This window comes from Musca autumnalis, unplaced genomic scaffold, assembly GCF_047663935.1.
Source record: "Musca autumnalis isolate F117 unplaced genomic scaffold, ASM4766393v1 scaffold_2, whole genome shotgun sequence".
Classification (NCBI taxonomy): Eukaryota; Metazoa; Arthropoda; class Insecta; order Diptera; family Muscidae; genus Musca; species Musca autumnalis.
Window position 1 is genome coordinate 82179399 of NW_027411755.1, and position 19658 is coordinate 82199056.

The following is a 19658-nucleotide window of genomic DNA, read 5'->3' on the forward strand; positions in this document are numbered from 1 at the left end:
TACATGAAGTCATCGGCTTCCTCAAAATTGTAATAATTATAATTGTTTGTTAATATTTTTCATTTCTATTCTATTTTTCTTTCAGGCCCAAAAATGGCAAACACTAAAAACTATATAAATCTCGCCAACATGGAGATTCTCTAACAAACGTCCCTAGGAGAGTGGAAAATAGTCGTGAATTTTGATAACTTACAATAAATTGCAATCTTTATTGTCAAAGTTGTCGTAGGATTATTTTCGTTCATACCGTTTGATTGAACCACATTGTAAAATATTGAGCAGAGAACCTGGCCTAAGAGATCAAACAAACTTCCAGCAACAATAACTCTTATTACTTAAAAAATATCTACCATTCTCTTGGTGACATCAGCTGTATATTATTTGGTTCATAACTCTAAAATTATCAACCAACCAAAAACACTCAGTATTAAAAAAAGTAACAAACCATTTTGAACAAAATACAAAGCAAAATATTTTACGTCTTAAAATGGAAACATTATCAATGGCAAAGTCAACAGCAACAACAACAACAACAGCGCCAACAACATCTACAGCAGCATATGCAGCGGCAACCTCAAAACGTAACAATGACATATTGCATGCAACGCACAATCATCATCGTCGCCGTCACCATCGTCAACAGCAACGTCTTGGCGGCCTTTCCACGCTGACATGTACAAATTATGGTAGTATGCTGCTGCAAGTCTTCCTTATATTGACACTGTTCGTGATTGGAAATTTAAGTGCCTGGCAGGAGAATATAAGACCCAAACTATATGTGGAATTAGGTAAGTCATTAAAGTGGTATTTTTAATAATTATAATTATATTCGAGGTTACCAATCATATATAGTTAATCTGCAATAGCTCTTATTCGGTTAAACCGAAAAGCACAATAGTTTGGAAAATATACACAATTGGTTTTTTTGAAACCCTTTTATTCTTACCACAGTGAACTGTATAAATTTCAGGAATCTCTATATTCTGATTATAAATTATGTTTAGGCTGTAATATTTGTATTAAAATATGTGTACAATAACGTTTTTGTCAACGTTGGCAGGGATTCCCATTGAGTACTTTAAAAATTGTAATTCAGTAGGCCTATTCTGTAACTTCTATCGATTGAAATGTTGTTAAAATCTCTTCTGTTTTGTAACACCTACAACAAGGCCCGTAAAAGGTCGGTCATTCAGAGTTCTGTTAACAACTTTTGACAACAAACATAATAGAATTTATATTATTTTGATTTGAGTTTCTTTGTATTTTAAATCACAATAATGTTTTTGACAACAAACAAAACAAGCAGGTGGGCTTAGTGTCCAACTGTATAAACTGTGAACTACAAAACAAACAAATGAAATTTTTGTAAAATAAACAATGAGTAAATTTGTTAAAAAGTTACAGAATAGGCCCCTAGAACTTGTTTTTCAAACATACTGAAAATACATAAATGCAATTTTCGGTGCACTTTCCGTTCACACAACCTTGTATATTCCTATTTTTTCTTAAATTTATAGTACTAAAATTCAACATCTTCTTTAAATATAGTACGCAGTCGCAGCAGTGCTGTATTAGCCGAATTCACATATATATATATTAGGGTTATGACTTTTTGACATTTTTCCTCAAAAATGATTTCCTGTAGCAGGGATGAATGAACTTTTACCTATTAATCACTATGCTATCGTTTATTCCATTGAAATATAAAAAAAGTTCACGCACAAATCGATTTTAAAAAAATAATTTTTTGAAAAAATATATGAAATGAAAAAAAAAAATTTCAAAAAATTATTTTTTGTTGCACGAATGAATAAATATAAGCCTACTAATAACTATAATAACGTTTATTTCATTCAAATATTAAAAAAGTCGCGAAAAAAGCCACTTTGAAAAAATTTTAAATTTTTTGTTAAAAAATTATATTTTTGAATAAAAGCGTTTACGACATTTTTACGATTCTCAGAATTGAAGAAAAATAGTGAGAAATAAATTTTATGTCATTTTAATTATTTATTTAAAATTTATTTAAAATTATTTAAAGTTTATTTTCAATTATATATCTGTTTTCAGTGACTTCAAGAAATTGTCCATAATTTTGATAAATTCAAATTTTAAAATCATTTTGTGCGTGAGGTTTTTTCACCGAATCACCTTATAATTAAGATTTTATGTAATCTTATGGCAAAACTCATCACGCTATGATACAGGGATATGAGGTTGTAAAAAAGTCATAACCTTAATATATATATATTGTCCATCATGTACGAACGTGTGATTTTTTTTTGTAATATTTCAACGATTTTATTTTATTTCTACTAAACATTAATTTTAATTCTTAAATTCACACAAGATACCAACAACCACATTGAAAATTTAGGTCGGTCATGTCTCTTTTGATCATCATCATGACTAAAATAAATATTTTATATTTATGTCACTTAACTTCAGGAAATACATTCTTAAGACGAAAAATGAATTTCAATAATTTCTTTGGAAATTAATTTAATTTATTCATAAACTCATGGTTATTTCCTCTCTCTCTCTCATTTTTTCGAACGTTAGTCTTGTTCATTTCTTTTTGATGCCGCTCAAAACATACCTTCGAATATTTGATGTTGTTTGTTAGTTGTAGTGTCAGTTTGTAATTGTTGTTGCCTAGGAAATGACCTTCTCATAAATATCCATCATGACAGGTTACATGTGTCATTGAAACAAGTTATTTTTTCGGCACAAATATGAATGAGTACGACAAGCACGTCTTTCTCCCTATGTTGGTGGGTAGGGACAACACCTTATGGCATAAGCCATACAAGTATGTGCGGTGGATGGGTGTTATTTTGTAAATTCACATCCTTCCCCCGATGTTTCGTACTATATAAGCGACATTATGTGAATTGCATTCTTAATGAAATCACAATTAAATTTTAAATAAAAAAAAAAATAAAATCATGCGGAATTACACATTCTCAGGACGAAATGAAGTGCAACGCAACATGAGTTTGAGTAACGCCACATGAAACAGAAATATTCTTGTAATAAAAATGTTCCTGCGAGATATTTAAGGAGTATGAAGGTCTTTTTTCCGTTGGCATAAATTTTGCGCTAAATTTATGAAGGTTGCTCTTTATGTGTATATGTATTATATTCCTGTTAGGGATGGGGTCTGAAAAATGGAGATGTATACATTTCCAATATATAATACGTACGTAATAAATGTTGTATATCTGGTAACAGAGACAATTTTTAACATAGAAATTGTGAACCTGCGGATAAGAGTCAACCTCCATAACTAAACAAAAATTAAGGCTTTATGGCCGTTTGGGCGGACAGTGGTCAAGAGGCTCAACTTAATTTTTGGTCTCCTAAATATTATCATAAATCTCAAATCCATTGAAAAACAAGTGCAGCTTTTTTGGCTTATAGAAATAAGTCTTCAGTGGTGAAGTGATTTGAGACTTTCACCATTGGACTGATAAAATGTCGTAAAGTGGCGAAGTCCCCTTAATTTATATTTGAAATTCTGATTATCCTAACCAGAGTGAGCCTTATAAACGCGGTCTTTACGGAACTAAGCTTATGATCCCGAAAAATAATATCAATCGCCAGAAGATGCTGTAAAAGCGATCAAAACCCATGTTATGGTGGTGTCTCAATCGGAGTGGAAAAAGTGCTTCGAAAATTGGTTTGAGTGCATGAAAAAGTGTATAAATCGTGCTGGAGACTACTTAAGAAAACAATAAACATTTGCGTTTTCATTGTTAGGCCAGAAACTTTTCTAGTTCCCCTTGTATCTTGTATCATCATCCCCAGCAGATATTAGACAATAAAGTGCCAATAAGGAGTGGAAAAAGTGCTTCGAAAATTGGTTTGAGCGCATTGAAATGTGTATAAATCGTGCTGGAGACTACTTAAGAAAAGTATATTTGACGGTAAAAATTCACGTTTTCATTGTTAAGCCAGAAACTTTTCTAGTTCCCCACGTATCTTGTATCGTCGGCGCCAGCAGATAATAGACAATAGGGTGTCCAAACTGGTTTTTCTGAACAAAGCGATTTTCTGCATGAATCGCTGGGTTTTGTATATGAATAACAAACGTTAAATACTTTTCCTCGAAATTTTTGAAGTCGGTGCCCTTTTCGTCGAAAACGAATGAATTATTAAGAATATAAAAACTTAAGTAGGCACCGCAAAAAGCTTTTACAGTTTTCATAACAATTTGAGGTAATCTATTGTTATCAGCATTTAAACATTAAAGCCACAAGTATATAGTAATATGTTTTGTCAAGGCGCTCGTAATAAATATGTCCTTCCTTCTTTAGTTCGAAACTCTGGCGCTTATGAACCGGATGTTAAATATTTAAACTTTCATCCGAAGTCTCACTAGAATTTATTTCTCAATGGGAATTTAAAGACCAGATGTTTAAGGCCCGAGGTGTACCCAGCCAAGCTCATGGATATTTCCATCACCGCTTTAAAACAGTGCGTCTCCGTTACATAGGCATTGAAGTGATTCCACAACCTTTGAATATCATAAGGTGAGCGCATAGCGTTATGCTTCAGATCATTGATAATGTCGATAGCTAAGTCTATAATTGGATCAATAATAATCAGTTGTGGACGAAAAAGCTTCTACAGGTTGTGTCGAGTTATTTCTTGGACGAACACTCAAAGCACCTGGAGACCTCTAATATAGAGTCCGATATGAAGGGAATTACCAAATTTGTCACAGAATCCAGAAAAAAATCGGATCCGGCAAAACTACTTATTTCACTCTTTACTAAGTAATGAGTACGGTGGCACAGAGCTTGTGTGTCTTACTAAAAATACTAGGGTTGTGTGTTCAACGCTCATAGTCGGCACTCGACTTTTTTGTTAACAAAATAAAAATCACTTGGTAGTACACATGTAAGCGTTTAAGCAACCCTTAATGTTTGTACGCGTGACACAGTGCGTAGTGTGTTCGGCTACAAATCAGCAGTTCGCATGATCAAATCCAGCAGTGAGCAGAATAAAATTAAAATATGAAGTGTGTTGAAATTGAAAGCAAATTCCACCTCAACTGTTATAAATATAGAACATTTGTTTTTTAGCTTATTTTTCAATTTCTAGTGTCCATAGAATAACTATATATAGAATAAATATTTATTCTGAGCGACATTAAAATAATGGGTTAGTAGGTAGCATTATAAGTAGTTACGTCTACCAAAAACTACAATAAAAGCCCATTATTTGGTAATGATTTTTTGCCGGACTAAAGCATCGACCAATAAAAACGATATTTTGAAAGCATATTTCCTATTATCAAGTGTTCTAAAAACGGAGCATATTTTTAGTCCTTTTTCAACTTCTAGTGAACATAGAACAGTTAGTTATTCTGGTTACCGACATGCCTTAGATAAAATAATGGGTTAGTAAGGGGTTTTGTAAATAGTTACTACTATTACCAAAAAGTAGTAATAAAACTCATAATTCAGTAATGATCTTTTTTGCTGGGAAATTGCTCTATGTGGTAACTACCGAGCAAAAAAAAATCATTGGCAAATAATGGGTTTTCATGCTTTAGAGTAGCTGTAACTACCTACGAAACACCCTACTATTCCGTTATTTTAACAAGGACATGTCGCTCTGATTGACTAGGTATTCAATGGCCACAAAAAGTTGAAAATTAAGCTTGAGACATATCGCTCATTTACTCAAAGAGCGACACATCTCGAAAAATCAAGTTTCGAGAAAAACGCGTTTTAAGTTGGCGATTGAAATTTGACTTCCCAATTTAAAAAGACTATTACACTAAAAAAAACTTGGACCATATTTTGTAACCAGATAAGTCAGATATCAGTAATAAATGTCTGTGCATGATCAAGTATTTTAGTGCTTCATAAACTCAAAAAACTTTTGTGTTGAATTATGCGAAACTCGTATTAAATGAGCTGTAACTCGTCGAGTTTTAGAGATATCAGCTTGAAAATTTGACACAAGATAAAGTAAAAGTTGTAGAAAAAATAGAAATTGCTAACTCAGAAAACCCATTTTTTGAGTTATGTCACTCTTTGAGTAAATGAGCGATATGTTCTATTTTTAGAACAGTTGAGGTGGAATTTGTTTTCAATTTCAACACATTCCATATTTTTATTATTTTGTGTTATTTTGATCTCTGCTGGATTTGATCATTCAAACTTATGACTGGTAACAAAACACACTATACACTGCTGTTTAAACGCTTACATATGCACCACCAACTGTTCGTTATTTTGCAGGGTTTAAAAGCTAGAATCTAAAAACATTAGCATTACACTTCAATTGCTACACAATATTGACACACGCGGCTAAATAAGCAACTGAACGCATATACACACATACACATACATATTTCGTTTTTTACGCCTAATCTTTTTTTCGTTAGGCATAATCGACAACCACGCTACATATTTAGCAGTCGGCTGACTATTCGTCGCTGAGAATTAGCAACCGAGGGTGGTTTTTGTGATTAGAGTTGCCAACGCAGTAATAAAAAAGGTGTCATTTAATGTCAAAATTTCTCCTTCATATGGTAGAACCTAAAGAATACTAATTATTATTGTTTAAAAATAAAAAAAATATGTATTGAACGGCTTCACCAAAAATTCACATGTCCTCTGAACGAAAAAGTGGAAGTAATTATATCGTGATTTTTAATGCATTGCACTGGTAACCCTGACCTCAAAAACAATTGTTTGCTGAAAACCTGGCTAAGCCGTTGAAACTTTGTTGCTTATTATCTTGTCTGATATGTGTTAATCATGTGTGCTGCAAAATATGAGTATGCGTGACCGATGCTATTTTATTATAGCGACGATAGCAAATAGCTTCAGCATCGCAAGCAATATTTTTTGGTGAAATTTGTTGCTATATGTTGCCGTTGTTCATTGCTGCTAAACATATTTCGAAGAAATTTTAGCAGGCAAAGCTGCAAAAATTCGATGCTTTTGCTAATATGGCGTTAGCATTTTAAACCCTGTTATTTTGTTAACAAACAACTCGCGTGAGGACTGTTAGTGTTGAACACACAACCCTCGGATTTGTAGTCGCACACACATACGTTCTGTGCTACCGTACTCATTACTTTGTAAGGAGTAAAGTAAGTAGTTTAACTTACTGGTAAGGTATGTTTACATATCTTTGTAATGGGTTATACAGTTCATGTGACTGCCAAATTGCTGGGTAAGAACATAAAAACTCCCAAAAAGAATCCTGATTAATTACATTAACAGCTACATCCTGAGTCGTAGGACTGTGTGAAAATTATGGATAGATAAAAGCCACACATTCAGCCAATCTGAATGACAACGGCAATGTTGCATGCCACATGGATTACAAAACAAACAACGTAAACTCCAGTGACGCTTGAGTCATTGACAATACCGTCCAATAAAGCAAGACATACACATGTGAGTACGTCACATACCGTACATAACTTTCCCCCTTTCTATAAATAAAAATGTAAACTTAAATGAAATGCAGCATAAATTCAGACACCAGCCAACAACAATAAGAACAAGTTATATACGTACATATGGATTATGAGTTTCGTCGTTAAATATCTTCATATTTGCTGCAGTTGAGTTGGTGATTGCTAGCGACACAGTGTCTTTTGCATATTCTATTACCGCTTGACTCCATCGCTATGTTGGCTTCCCATTCTGCTGTTCGTTCGTTTATGTTTTTGGTGGCAAACTCAAAAACTATGGCAACATTGAAAGACATTTTTATCGGTTTGCAATTTTTATTGTAGAAAAATGCCATAAAAATGTCTAGTTAAAATTTAAGGCGAACTTGTATTTTATGCGCCATCCTATACGCATACAAGTAAGCAGGACCACATACGGATTGCATTGTTCGCCAACACTTGTACATACATACATGGACGGTTTCGATTTCTGCAGAAATGTTTGTTTTATAATTTCACAATAAAGGCAGCTAATTTGTGTATTTATGTCAAGCACAGAATTTTCCTAACTGAAAGAAAACAAATCTAATAAATTAAGCATTATGTACAATGTTGGCTCTAGTATACCTTTCCGCCCTATCATTTCAATGTGGAAATACGAACAAATAAGAACTTTTGATTTGTCGCCAAACACACTACGCACTGTGCCACGCGTACAAACATTAAGAGTCGTTTAAGTGCTTAAATGTTTACCACAAATTCTTCGTAATTTTTTCTATCTCAGAAATTGTTTGCAGATGATGAGCGCTGAACACACAACTCTCGGTTTTGTAGTTGGACACACACGCTCTGAACAACCGTACTCATTACTTAGTGATGAGTAAACAATTTTTTGTTGTAATAGTAATTTTATTATATATTTGTAAGTTCATTCTTCTGCTTAATCTGGCTCTGGGTCTATCACCAGTCCCAGGAATGCGGCTGCTATGATGGGATGTAACCACTGGTGTTAATTGAGTAGGTTTGCCAGGCCAGTTGAAAAGATGCAGTGTGTCGTGTGAGCCTGTACCACATGCTGGACAGATGTTTTGCACTGTGTCATCGATCCTTACCCAATGGGAATTCAAACGGCTGCACCATCCCGAGCGTAGGTGTCGTGACAGCTTATGCAGGTTTGTCGTGACAGTGGAGTACAGCTATTTATCGGCTGGATGTATACGTTCAGCAATGCAGTTCCGCACCTGACTGCTACCCCCATACATTCGTTAGAGCCAGGCTCAACCAAGATAGGTCTGTATTGAACAGACTGGTGCAATAGGAATAGGAAAAACTAATAACCCACATCACTTCTGGTGCGATCCTTTTTCAATACGTTGTAACCATTACAACGCTGTAAGCTGATATTCTTCCAACGTATGAAGTCCACTATTTGCTCAATCTTACTTCGGAGTCCTTTGCCAAAAGTATGCATTTATAGAGATTGGAACAACAATGGCTGGTGTTAAATGTAGCCCTGGGTTTGCTTCCGTCCCGGCACGAACCAAAAAGTATTAGGGTAATGTGTTGTTTTTCATGATGTTAGTAATGCAGAAAACCGCTTGTTTACATTACTTTGTAACAGGTTATCGGCTCATGTGGCTCCGAACTTTGTCAAAGTAATTGGTTAATAAGGACATTTATAATTATTTTTTTTTCAGGGAATATTTCGAATTAATGACTATTAATTAATTATAATAGACTGCTTTTATTTTTTGCTATAATCGACTGAGGGTATTTTTCTGACGACAAAACTTTGTTACTTGCTTTTCATACATATGAATATTTGTCACTTCTGTAAAGATCTATTCATAGGTGCATACACGTTTTTACTGAATTTCTAATGTTAAAGGAACCCACAAGATCGCATCTTTTATTAAGATATTAGAAATATTTTGCACAAAATGTTCATTTAGCTTTTTTCTTTCATTTTTCTTAACTAGCGAAACTTCATTACCACTTGTAAGATGCCATGTCAATACTACAATGCTTACACTTTATTTGGCAATTATCTTTTTCGAGAAATGTTGAAATGTCGTATAAATTCTACATGCTTAACACCTTGCAAACGTTGTACATTTACACTAATGCTTAATTGAACATTCCCGACCGGCCGTCCGGTCTGCCTGCCTTCCTTGGCGGCAGATAACACCTCCATTCATTGTAAAAATTTTAAAATGCCATCTTTACGGTTAGTGGTTTTGCACTTTCTTCATTATGACCACCACCATTATTATCATCGTCATTGTCTTTATGCTTTGTGCAACAATTACAAGCAATTAAACGTTACAACGATCAATAAACTTGAAAATTTACGAATCGCATAAGAGCAGCTGAATGTTTAAGGAGGGACCAAAGACACCAATGAATGGCAAGGCTGACTGGTTGGCTGCCTGGCTGGCTGGTAACACTTTTCCTATTTGACAATTGTGTTGTACAAGAACTTCTTCATTTTAAGCTTTATTATGCAGTATATGGCACCGACCGCAAGTCTGGATAAATAAGAGAGGCAAGGTATTAAAGGTGATAGTTGTAACTCAACGTGGCCGACATACCTACCAAATGTGGCCACATTTGGGTGGTATGGAGTTGAGTGTCTGGACGTCTGTCCATTTGCTAGTTACTATAACTGGAAATAAGTGCCGGTTGTCGGGTATAGTCGTCGTCATTGTTGTTATAGATGCGTTAAAAGTGTGCAGTTGTTGTAAAATCATAATGAAATTTTCTACACAATTTTGCACATGGTGGTTTTTATCAGAGAATAAGAAACACATCGCTCCCGTACCACATACTTTTTTCCTACAACAACCAGCCAAGGTCTTCAAAAGGGACTTATCTACAATGTGGTATCGTATCGTAGGGCGGCACTCGTAGAAATATTTGTGTACTTGTGTGTTATGTAGCAGTAAAAAATGCAGTTATCGTCGCAGTTCACTTTAACCAGAAACAGACAATTGACTGGAAATTATGTGTACTTCCGTTGAATGTAATTAAACGTGACTCTCTAAAATAGTTTGGTAATTTTTGTTTGGCATAGGTATGTATGTGTGTCAGGATTGCTTTGAATTATAGTTGGAAGGAAACCCCAACATGTAGATAGATGATTGTGAGGTAAATCAAAGTAGTAAGGATAAGAAACTTAGTTCGGTATTGAAACCGACAGAGACAACGTTGACTATTACAACGACTCTACAATGTGAAAAGTTGAGCTTTCCTCAAATGGCTGAGGTGACTTAATGGTGAATGATACAACTAGCTTCTTTGTAAGTGCTTTAATAAGGAGTCCTTTGCTAATCCATTAGCATGGTTAGGGATAATAGCTTCAGCAAAACAAAATTTTACTGGATTTTGTAGACTTTATGTGGAATAAACAACTCACTTTTGCTAAATCATTTTATTTATGTATGTTCGAGTGATTCTGGATTCTAGCCTTTTGACGAAATATTTTAATTCATTTTATTCAAACTTTTAGTTTACAATGTGATTTTGGCAACTTTCCTCGGTGCTAATCTAAACAGAAATGTATAGGATTGATTGATTACAATAGTATAACAAACTCCTCTTCCCAGGTAAGGATAAGATAACCTGTAGGAAGCATGGGGTCATGTGTCGACATGTCACCACTTTGTTTTCTATTATGAGGACAAAGTCAACATGTTGTCAACAATTGATACTTTTTCCTTAATAAGAAGAAGAAGCATTGTTTATATTGACAGCTGATAGCCCCACTAAGCATCTTATTTGTTCTTAATTATTGTTTGGTTTAAAAAAACTTTCGGCGGTTCGAGAAAAAAGTGTGTTTGTGAAAAATCAATAAAATATCGTGAATTTACCGAGTGATTAATCTTAAGGTATATAATTTTATTAACAACAAGTATGAGGAAAAGAAATTATAAAAGACAATTGAACGAATAGACAATTCTATATTAAAATACAAATTCTGAGGCGGCCGACATTTGTGGTGAAACTTCGACAATTAGACGTTTTGAGGAACCTTTAGAGAAGATTGTGGAGCCTGACGAAAATATTGTCCCGTCTCGCTGGAAATGTTGAACGTAACTTACATCTGATATTTGGGCACGACATAATAATGAGTTACAATGTTGAAAGATTATTTGGCAAAAATCGATTGCGAGATTTTTCCAATATTTCTGACAATGAAAACGAATTTGTTATTATTTATTTGTTATTATATATGAACAGGCATTTCATTTATAATATCAGAAAAAAGGAAAAATTAGTAGATTCTTGTAGTACTGGAACAGATCATAAATCTTAAAATGTTTGGGCAGCCTGAAAATACTGGCTTTATTTACTAATTTTGTGCATATGCGGACACTTTTGGGGTTAGCCCTTTATAAAGATAAAAAATACTGTAATACGGAATTTGTACTTTTTTTAGCATTTTAAAACAGTTCTGCCTCTCAATTGGTGCATTAAATGAAAAGGCCGAAGAGTTTAATTTTCAAAGAACACTTTTATTATTACTCTGAGCAAACTTATCTGATAGTTACTATGTAACGCGTTAGAATGGAGTTTGCTGAATGAGTAATAATAAAAAAACACACACATTTAGCGGAGATACAAAAAACTAACATATTGACATGCAAGCCCGTTATGCGGAAGATAATTTTTCCATTAGCACCGAGCTCCATTGTCGTTATTTCTACTAGAAACAAAATGAACTATTTCCATTTTACATTTTTAGCTGAAAATATTAGAAAACACATTATAACTTAATAGGAAATCTAATGTCACTGTTTCCTTTCGTTAAGACCGAATGCACTGGCATATTTTCATGCATTAATTATTTATTACACCTTCCACCATAGTATAGAGGGTATATAAAGTTTGTTTTTCAGTTTGTAGCGCATTGAAATAAACATTTGCGGTCCTATAAAGTATCTGTATTATAAAATTTTGAGTCGATATATGCATGTCCGTCCTTTTTTCTTTGGTAATCACGGTAGCATCCAAACAAATTCAGGTAGGACACTTTTTGGCAGGTAGGTCAAGTTTGAAGGTGGGCTATCTGGGTCCTCGTCTTGGAATAGCCCCCACAAAACGGTACCGCCCGATTTTAGATACTTTGGTATTTTTCACTTTATTTTCGGTCCAAATTGTATTGTATTGCTATTTGGCATTTAGGGTTCCTAGTGGTAAAAAAACTTCTCCACCAAAAATGTGAACATAGACCTTCGTTTTGGAATAGCCTCCATATAACTGTGCTACCCGATATCAGATATTTTGGAGTTTTTAGCTAAATTTTTTGAGAGAATTAGCTATAATTTGGTATTTAGATTTCAAAGCGGTCAAACAACTTCTCCCCAAAAAAATTGAGGACATACAGTATCGGCCAAAACTAAAGCACCCCCTCAGTAAATTTTTTTGAAATGACAATTTTTTTATGAAAACTAAATTATAAATTTATTTTTTATTTTTCTTTTTATATATTTATATCTTTATAATTGAAAAATACAAAAATAAGGAGATCAGAATTTAATAAAAAAAAGTTAAAATTCAAAAAACATTTTAGGTCGCAAATATAAGCGGACAAAACTAAAGCACCCCCCATTTGAGGTACAGCAAAAACTATTGAAATCAATATTTCGTTGCTTATCCTCTATTCTAAATGACACAATCACATCTTTTAGGCATAAAGGATACTAAATTATTAATTATTGCAGGCGAAATAATCGGTTTTCGGAAAATTTAGCTTAAATCCTCAAAATACTGAAAATCGGAAGTTACCGTTATATGGGGGCTATACCCAAACGTGGACCCAGGTCCACGATTTTTGTTGGATATGTTTTGTGACCACTAAGAACCCTAAGTACCAAATTACAGCTAATTTAGTAGGAAAATGTTGCTTAAATATCCGAAATACAGAAGATCGGAAGGTACCGCTATAAGGGGGCTATACCAAAACATTAGCCGATATTGTTCATATTCATCCAAAAATGATGCTACAGCATTCTCTGGTCAAATACTAAATCCCTTAGGTTTAAAAATTAGCAAAAGAACGAATTGCAAAAGAACGGTAGACGCCGGCTTATTCAGTCGACGACCAGCAAAAAACCTTCCGCCTTCCATGTTTTACAGCGTCTTTGCAATATATAGGATTTTATGGTTGCCCATTTGGTCCAAGCCTTTTACCATCTGAATACTATAAATAAAACATAGATTCATCGGAAAACAGTTCAAATGGGTCTGGCTCCTTCATTTTTAGACGATATGAAAGGTTTTTTTTGCTGGTCGTCGACTGAATAAGCCGGCGTCCATCGTTCTTCTGCAATTCGTTCTTTTGCTAATTTTTAAACGTTAGCGTATTGTATTTGACTCGTGGATGCTGTAGCATCATTTTTGGATGAATATGAACAATATCGGCTAATGTTTTGGTATAGCCCCCTTATAGCGGTACCTTCCGATCTTCGGTATTTCGGATATTTAAGCCACATTTTCCTACTAAATTAGCTGTAATTTGGTACTTAGGGTTCTTAGTGGTCACAAAACATATCCAACAAAAATCGTGGACCTGGGTCCACGTTTGGGTATAGCCCCCATATAACGGTAACTTCCGATTTTCAGTATTTTGAGGATTTAAGCTAAATTTTCCGAAAACCGCTTATTTCGCCTGCAATAATTAATAATTTAGTATCCTTTATGCCTAAAAGATGTGATTGTGTCATCCAGAATAGAGGATAAGCAACGAAATATTGATTTCAATAGTTTTTGCTGTACCTCAAATGGGGGGGGGTGCTTTAGTTTTGTCCGCTTATATTTGCGACCTAAAATGTTTTTTGAATTTTAACTTTTGTTTATTAAATTCTGATCTCCTTATTTTTGTATTTTTCAATTATAAAGATATAAATAAATAAAAAGAAAAATAAAAAATAAATTTATAATTTAGTTTTCATAAAAAAATTTTCATTTCAAAAAAATTTACTGAGGGGGTGCTTTAGTTTTGGCCGATACTGTAGGTCTAAGTTTTGCTATGGCCTCCAAAATTGGCTGGTATTTCATGTAAATTTGTAAATTGAATTTAGGGTTGCAGTTTGGTAGAGCTCCCATATAGCGGCACGACCCGATTTCAAGTATTTTGATGTTTTATCTACATTTTATGCATGTAGTTTCGTTACAGAAAGAAAGCTAATTGTTATAATTTAGTTCGGAATATTTCGTGGTGGAGGGTATATAAAGTGCGTCCCGGCCGAATTTAACGTTTTTTATAATTGTTTTACTTGTTTTGTTTGTTTGTTTGTTTGCGTAATTTATGTATTTTTACTGTTCAAAATACCGCATGACACTGAAACAAAATTTTACCTTTATTTACCGTTAAATAAATTTAATCATTCCCTAATTTCAATGTCAAATTTCATATGAAATGCTGCATTTTCTAACATAAAATAAACATTTAATTTTATTGAATATATGAGGCGTTCAGGGCCAAAACGGCCTAACCCACATGCCCAAAAAGTCAAACTGACTATAAAGATTTAACCGGAACCTTTTGAAAAGTATACTAGTGTTATACAATGCAATATGACGTTTGTTTAGTATTTATTTCAAAAGGTTCCGCTTAGATCTTTATAGTCAGTTTGATTTTTGGGCATGTGGGTTAGGCGGTTTTGGGGCTGAGTAGTTCTTAACAAATACATAATTTTATTATAAAAATCCATCTTGCGTATAACATTTTAACTTTGCGAGAGTTAATTAATTATTTATGATACATATGTATTTATTTCACCAAATCGATCAAAAGGTATGGGTTCATGTTTTGAATACATTATTCGGCACATGGTTCTGGCGTGATTTTTTAGTATTTGTATCCCTAATGAGAATCCATATATCGAAACCTCTTTGAAAATAACAACGACCCAAACAAGATCCATACATCAATGTGCTGAGGTATTACTGTTTTTGTTTTATCCAGCTATTGCCACACAGAATCCAACAATTTCGCTGTTAACACTGTGCAACATTTTTAAGGTGATCTTGTGCAAACAATTCGAACTGAGGATTTTTTGAAAGTACAGACCCAAACGACAAGAAACACTAGTTGGGTTTTGTTGTGCCAGATCCAGCTCGGATTTTATGGCCCCATCTAAACATGGTTAAATATTGACTTTTTAAAGCTTTTCGGGCCTATATCTCTGAAACTGATGCGAATCTTCTTCTGACCTCTGAAGCAAATTTGTAGGATAAGACAAGAATAAAATATTTGGAGAAATAATGAACTCGAAAAACTACATTTATTGCCTCAAATTTTAAAATATATGCAAAAATGCCACAATTTTTATACATTTCGCACTGTATCTCCAAAACCGTTAATTTTTTCTGAATATTTTCTTTTGGAAAAATATTCCCTGGAATGTAATACACAACTCTTCACAACATGTCATTGTTGTTAAATACCTCTGTCCCGCTGTTTTCAGAACATTTTTCAATGACGATTTAATAAAAATGTCAATAATGTAGTGAAATGCGAGAATAAACTATTGGTGTGAACTGTGTTTGAAATACGTGTTGTAAAAGATATGATGTAAAATACCACTGAAACAACATGAAGTAAGCATTTTAGAGTTTCAGAATGTTCTAAAGAATTGTTGAGAACTTTATTTGGAAAATTTTTGCGAAAGGTTTCTTGGTTCAACTCCCAATAGTTTAGCCGATACTGACCAGAATTTCAGCAATTATGTACAATTTTCTATATATTATCGATTTTGATGCCCCAGATGGAGTTTTTCTTATGTGGTTTTTTCAAAAGATAAGTTCTACTAGTTTAGGGCTACAATATTGCTAAAGACAGCAAGGCCAAGTTCCTATTCGTTTCCGAGATAAAGGCCTGATAAATGCAAAAAAGTGTAGATTTAGCTCGGTTTAGATGAGGCTATAAAATCCGAACTGGATCTGACAGGACAAACCCCTACTAGGGTTTTTGTAGTCTAAATATGTACTTTCAAAAAATGCATACTAGAAGTTGTTTGCATTTTCAGTGTCGGATAATGTAACCAAAATATATCTTTAAGCCTTCCAATACGTACATTAGCGTCTTGGAATATGAGGAAAATCGATGTTTAGAGATCTGAAAATATTTTTATGGAGAAATCGGTTGAAACAGTTTATGAAGTCAAAATTGTAAACTGTATTGTGTTCAAAGATTTAAGACCATAACAAAATTAAAAAAGAAGTCACATTTGATAGGTTTATAAGTTCAGAGCATAGGAAATATTGTAAAGGCTACTCCAATTTCTGCCTTTCCAATTGAAAATTTAATATTTTCTGAGGAAAATTAATGCAAATCGATGGGGTCCACCTGTTTTTGTTGTCTCTGAACATCTACAGCTCCGAACAATAATGAAAATCCTACCGTCGAACGCTTGAAAATTTGCCTTGATCTGTAGACAAGTATTAAATATTCCAAATATATTTGTATTTAGTTTTAAAAGTGTCAACAATTCCAACATATTTCACTACACAATATACTTATAGAAAAGTAATACAACCACCATCATCAGTAATAGTAACAATACAAGTCACCACCATTTTGTATGCCACAAACACAAAACTTCAATCTTTTGTTGCATTAACATTTTGCTATTATGTTATGGTCGATATTTTCTCAATATATACCTATAAAATAGCAAATGTTGCATTGCTGTTGTTGTATGTGCAAATAAAGTGATACCACTTCTACAAGATGATGTTATGGTTGTTGGGTCCAAAACACATTGTAGACTCGCAATAGAATGAAAAAAGGACTGAATGAAACTTGTGTTGTTTGTGCTGCCCTAAGTAGGCATTGCCTTGAATAAATGCAACTTCAACGATTGCAGTTGCAAAGAAAACAGTTACGAGAGTTTGCTGCAAATCAAACAATGAACAGTGGGTAAAAAAAAGAAAAAAATTGTGAATAAAAAGATTATAATACACAATTGACCCATCATTATTTTGCGCCTCTGTCAGTTCCACGATGGATTTCGTCAAATGACACAAATTTTTCAGATTCCTCTATCTCACGAGTTGTAGGTACTAGACTTTTGTGTGCTAATACCATCAACTTGGTATTTTTTATCATTACTTTTGGACCCACTACGGTAGTTTGTTTGCGTTATTTATCTCCAGTGTGGTGCACACTATAAAAAGATAGGAAGTTAAATAATCATTCGGAAGGTGAACACAATGAACTGCCTCAGATTTATGTAGAACCGTAGTTTGTTCCAAATTAAAATGAGTTAGAACAACAGCCGGGAAAAATTAGACCTCCTTGACCTCCGGGAAAAATTAACCTCACTGATTTCACTACAAAAATTTCAAACAGAAAATTCTAAAACGAAGTTTTTTAATTTGTACGGTTTGTTCCACTATTCATCAATTCCGTAGCACAATCATGTACGGTAAGCAACATCGCGTCATCATTATTGACTTAAAAATTTGTACAAAACAAATATAAAATATCAAAGCTGGCACAAAAAAACGCTAACAACAATAACAATGCAACAATAAAGAATAAATAAACCACATTTTCCTTTTTTTTGGAGAAAAACTAATGCTGTTGCCATGTTATTTGGTTTTGCACTTACTACGCATGCGTCTGCGATACATAAATGTGAACAAAACCAAAGGGAAGTGGAAAACATCCCCATATTTTCTACCCACCCAATTGTGACGGCAGCTGTCGCAGAAATACTCACAATTCAATGTTTTGGTCTCTTTGAGTTGGTGTATACAATGAAAATAACAACAACAATATTAGAAGTGCTACAGCATAATGGTGAATAAGAGAAAAGATGAATTCTTGGTAACTGGACTTTGCTTAACGCTGGGGCTGTTTGTCCAGAAAAGGAATACAAAATTCAACAACGTGCAACATCTGGTGTACAGTGTACATGAATTTAAGCAAGTAAAGAAATTGCAAAAACACAAAAAGAAAACATTGAACAAGAACTTAAGCATGATGGTTGCTTGTTTGCTGCTGATGCAATAGCAACAACATTAAACTTGCCACCATGGCACGTGATATTCATTTGTACCCGTAATAAAACCACAAGTATGTTTCACTAAATCCCATATAACTTTTCGTCCTACACTCGGGGTAAAGTGAGTTTTAACAAAGGGAACTGAAGTCGATGGAACCGAATATGTTTTACATATACTTTTTTGTTTATTTTGACGAAATTGGCTTCTAAGTTATTTTTGGAGGAAAGCTTTAAGACAAAGAAAATCTGTTTCGGGGTTTGAAGTAATTCTATTATATTTGAAAACAAATTAAATGTTATTCCGTTAAGAATTCTGTAGGTGTAAACAAACAGTCCCAAAGAGTGAATGCTGTAAAATATATTGTAACATCTGTGTTGAATGCTGAAAATAAGTTTGTCCAGTGTTTGAATTTGCTACCAGCACAGCACTGAAATCACTAAAAATATGCTATTGCTATGCTGTGCTGTTTTCAAAAACAAAATCGAAAACTGTTGCTGTGCTAGGCTGCGAACATAAAAGTAGCATAGCACTTGGTCTATGCTGTGCTTCTGAAAATCAAAAACGAATGCTATTGCTATGCTGTGCTGCAGACATTTTAACAGCATAGTAAACAGCCGCAGTCAAGAAAAAAAAACGAAAGCTATTGCTGTACTGTGCTATGAACAAAATCAACAGCATAGCATCAAACATAACCCAGAAAAATGTTTGATGACAAAGAAGTATGTATTTGAAATATAACAGAATTTGCTATTGAGCTGTGAAACCATGACTAATTGCACATTTCGATATTTTTAACACACTACTATTATTTTGACCAACCTATTGCTCTGTTCCAGAACCTGCAACAGTCTACTATTTTTGAAATGTTGACACTTTTTCTTTATAAATTTGTCAAAAAAATCAAAAATAGTAGATACTTTAGGTTCTGGAATAGAGCATATCTTTCTACCCTATGGATCTTTTATAGACTACTTACCAAATAGCCAGTTATATAACAAACAGCAAATTGGTGGAAATATTCAACTGCTGCTCAACTATAAGAATGTATTTATCTTAGTGCTTAGATACACAAATAAATATATTTTTACTCTAAGGAACATTTAGAATGTTTAACGGAAATTAGAAAAATGCATAACGATGGCTAATTATAAAAAAAAATTTGCACTAATCTTCTTGATTCTGGTCTTCAAAAAGGGACAATTTGTTTATAGCTTCG

The 19658-nt window shown here is 33.7% G+C and overlaps 1 protein-coding gene across 1 annotated transcript in view; it reads left to right on the forward strand.

The window, feature by feature from the left end:
• Sema1a (semaphorin 1a) overlaps positions 1 to 19658 on the forward strand; it is a 776225-nt gene that overhangs the window by 163806 nt on the left and 592761 nt on the right. The window contains 1 exon segment of the mRNA XM_073968138.1: positions 86 to 788. Coding sequence (XP_073824239.1) covers positions 488 to 788 — 301 coding nt within the window. The 5' untranslated portion in view covers positions 86 to 487.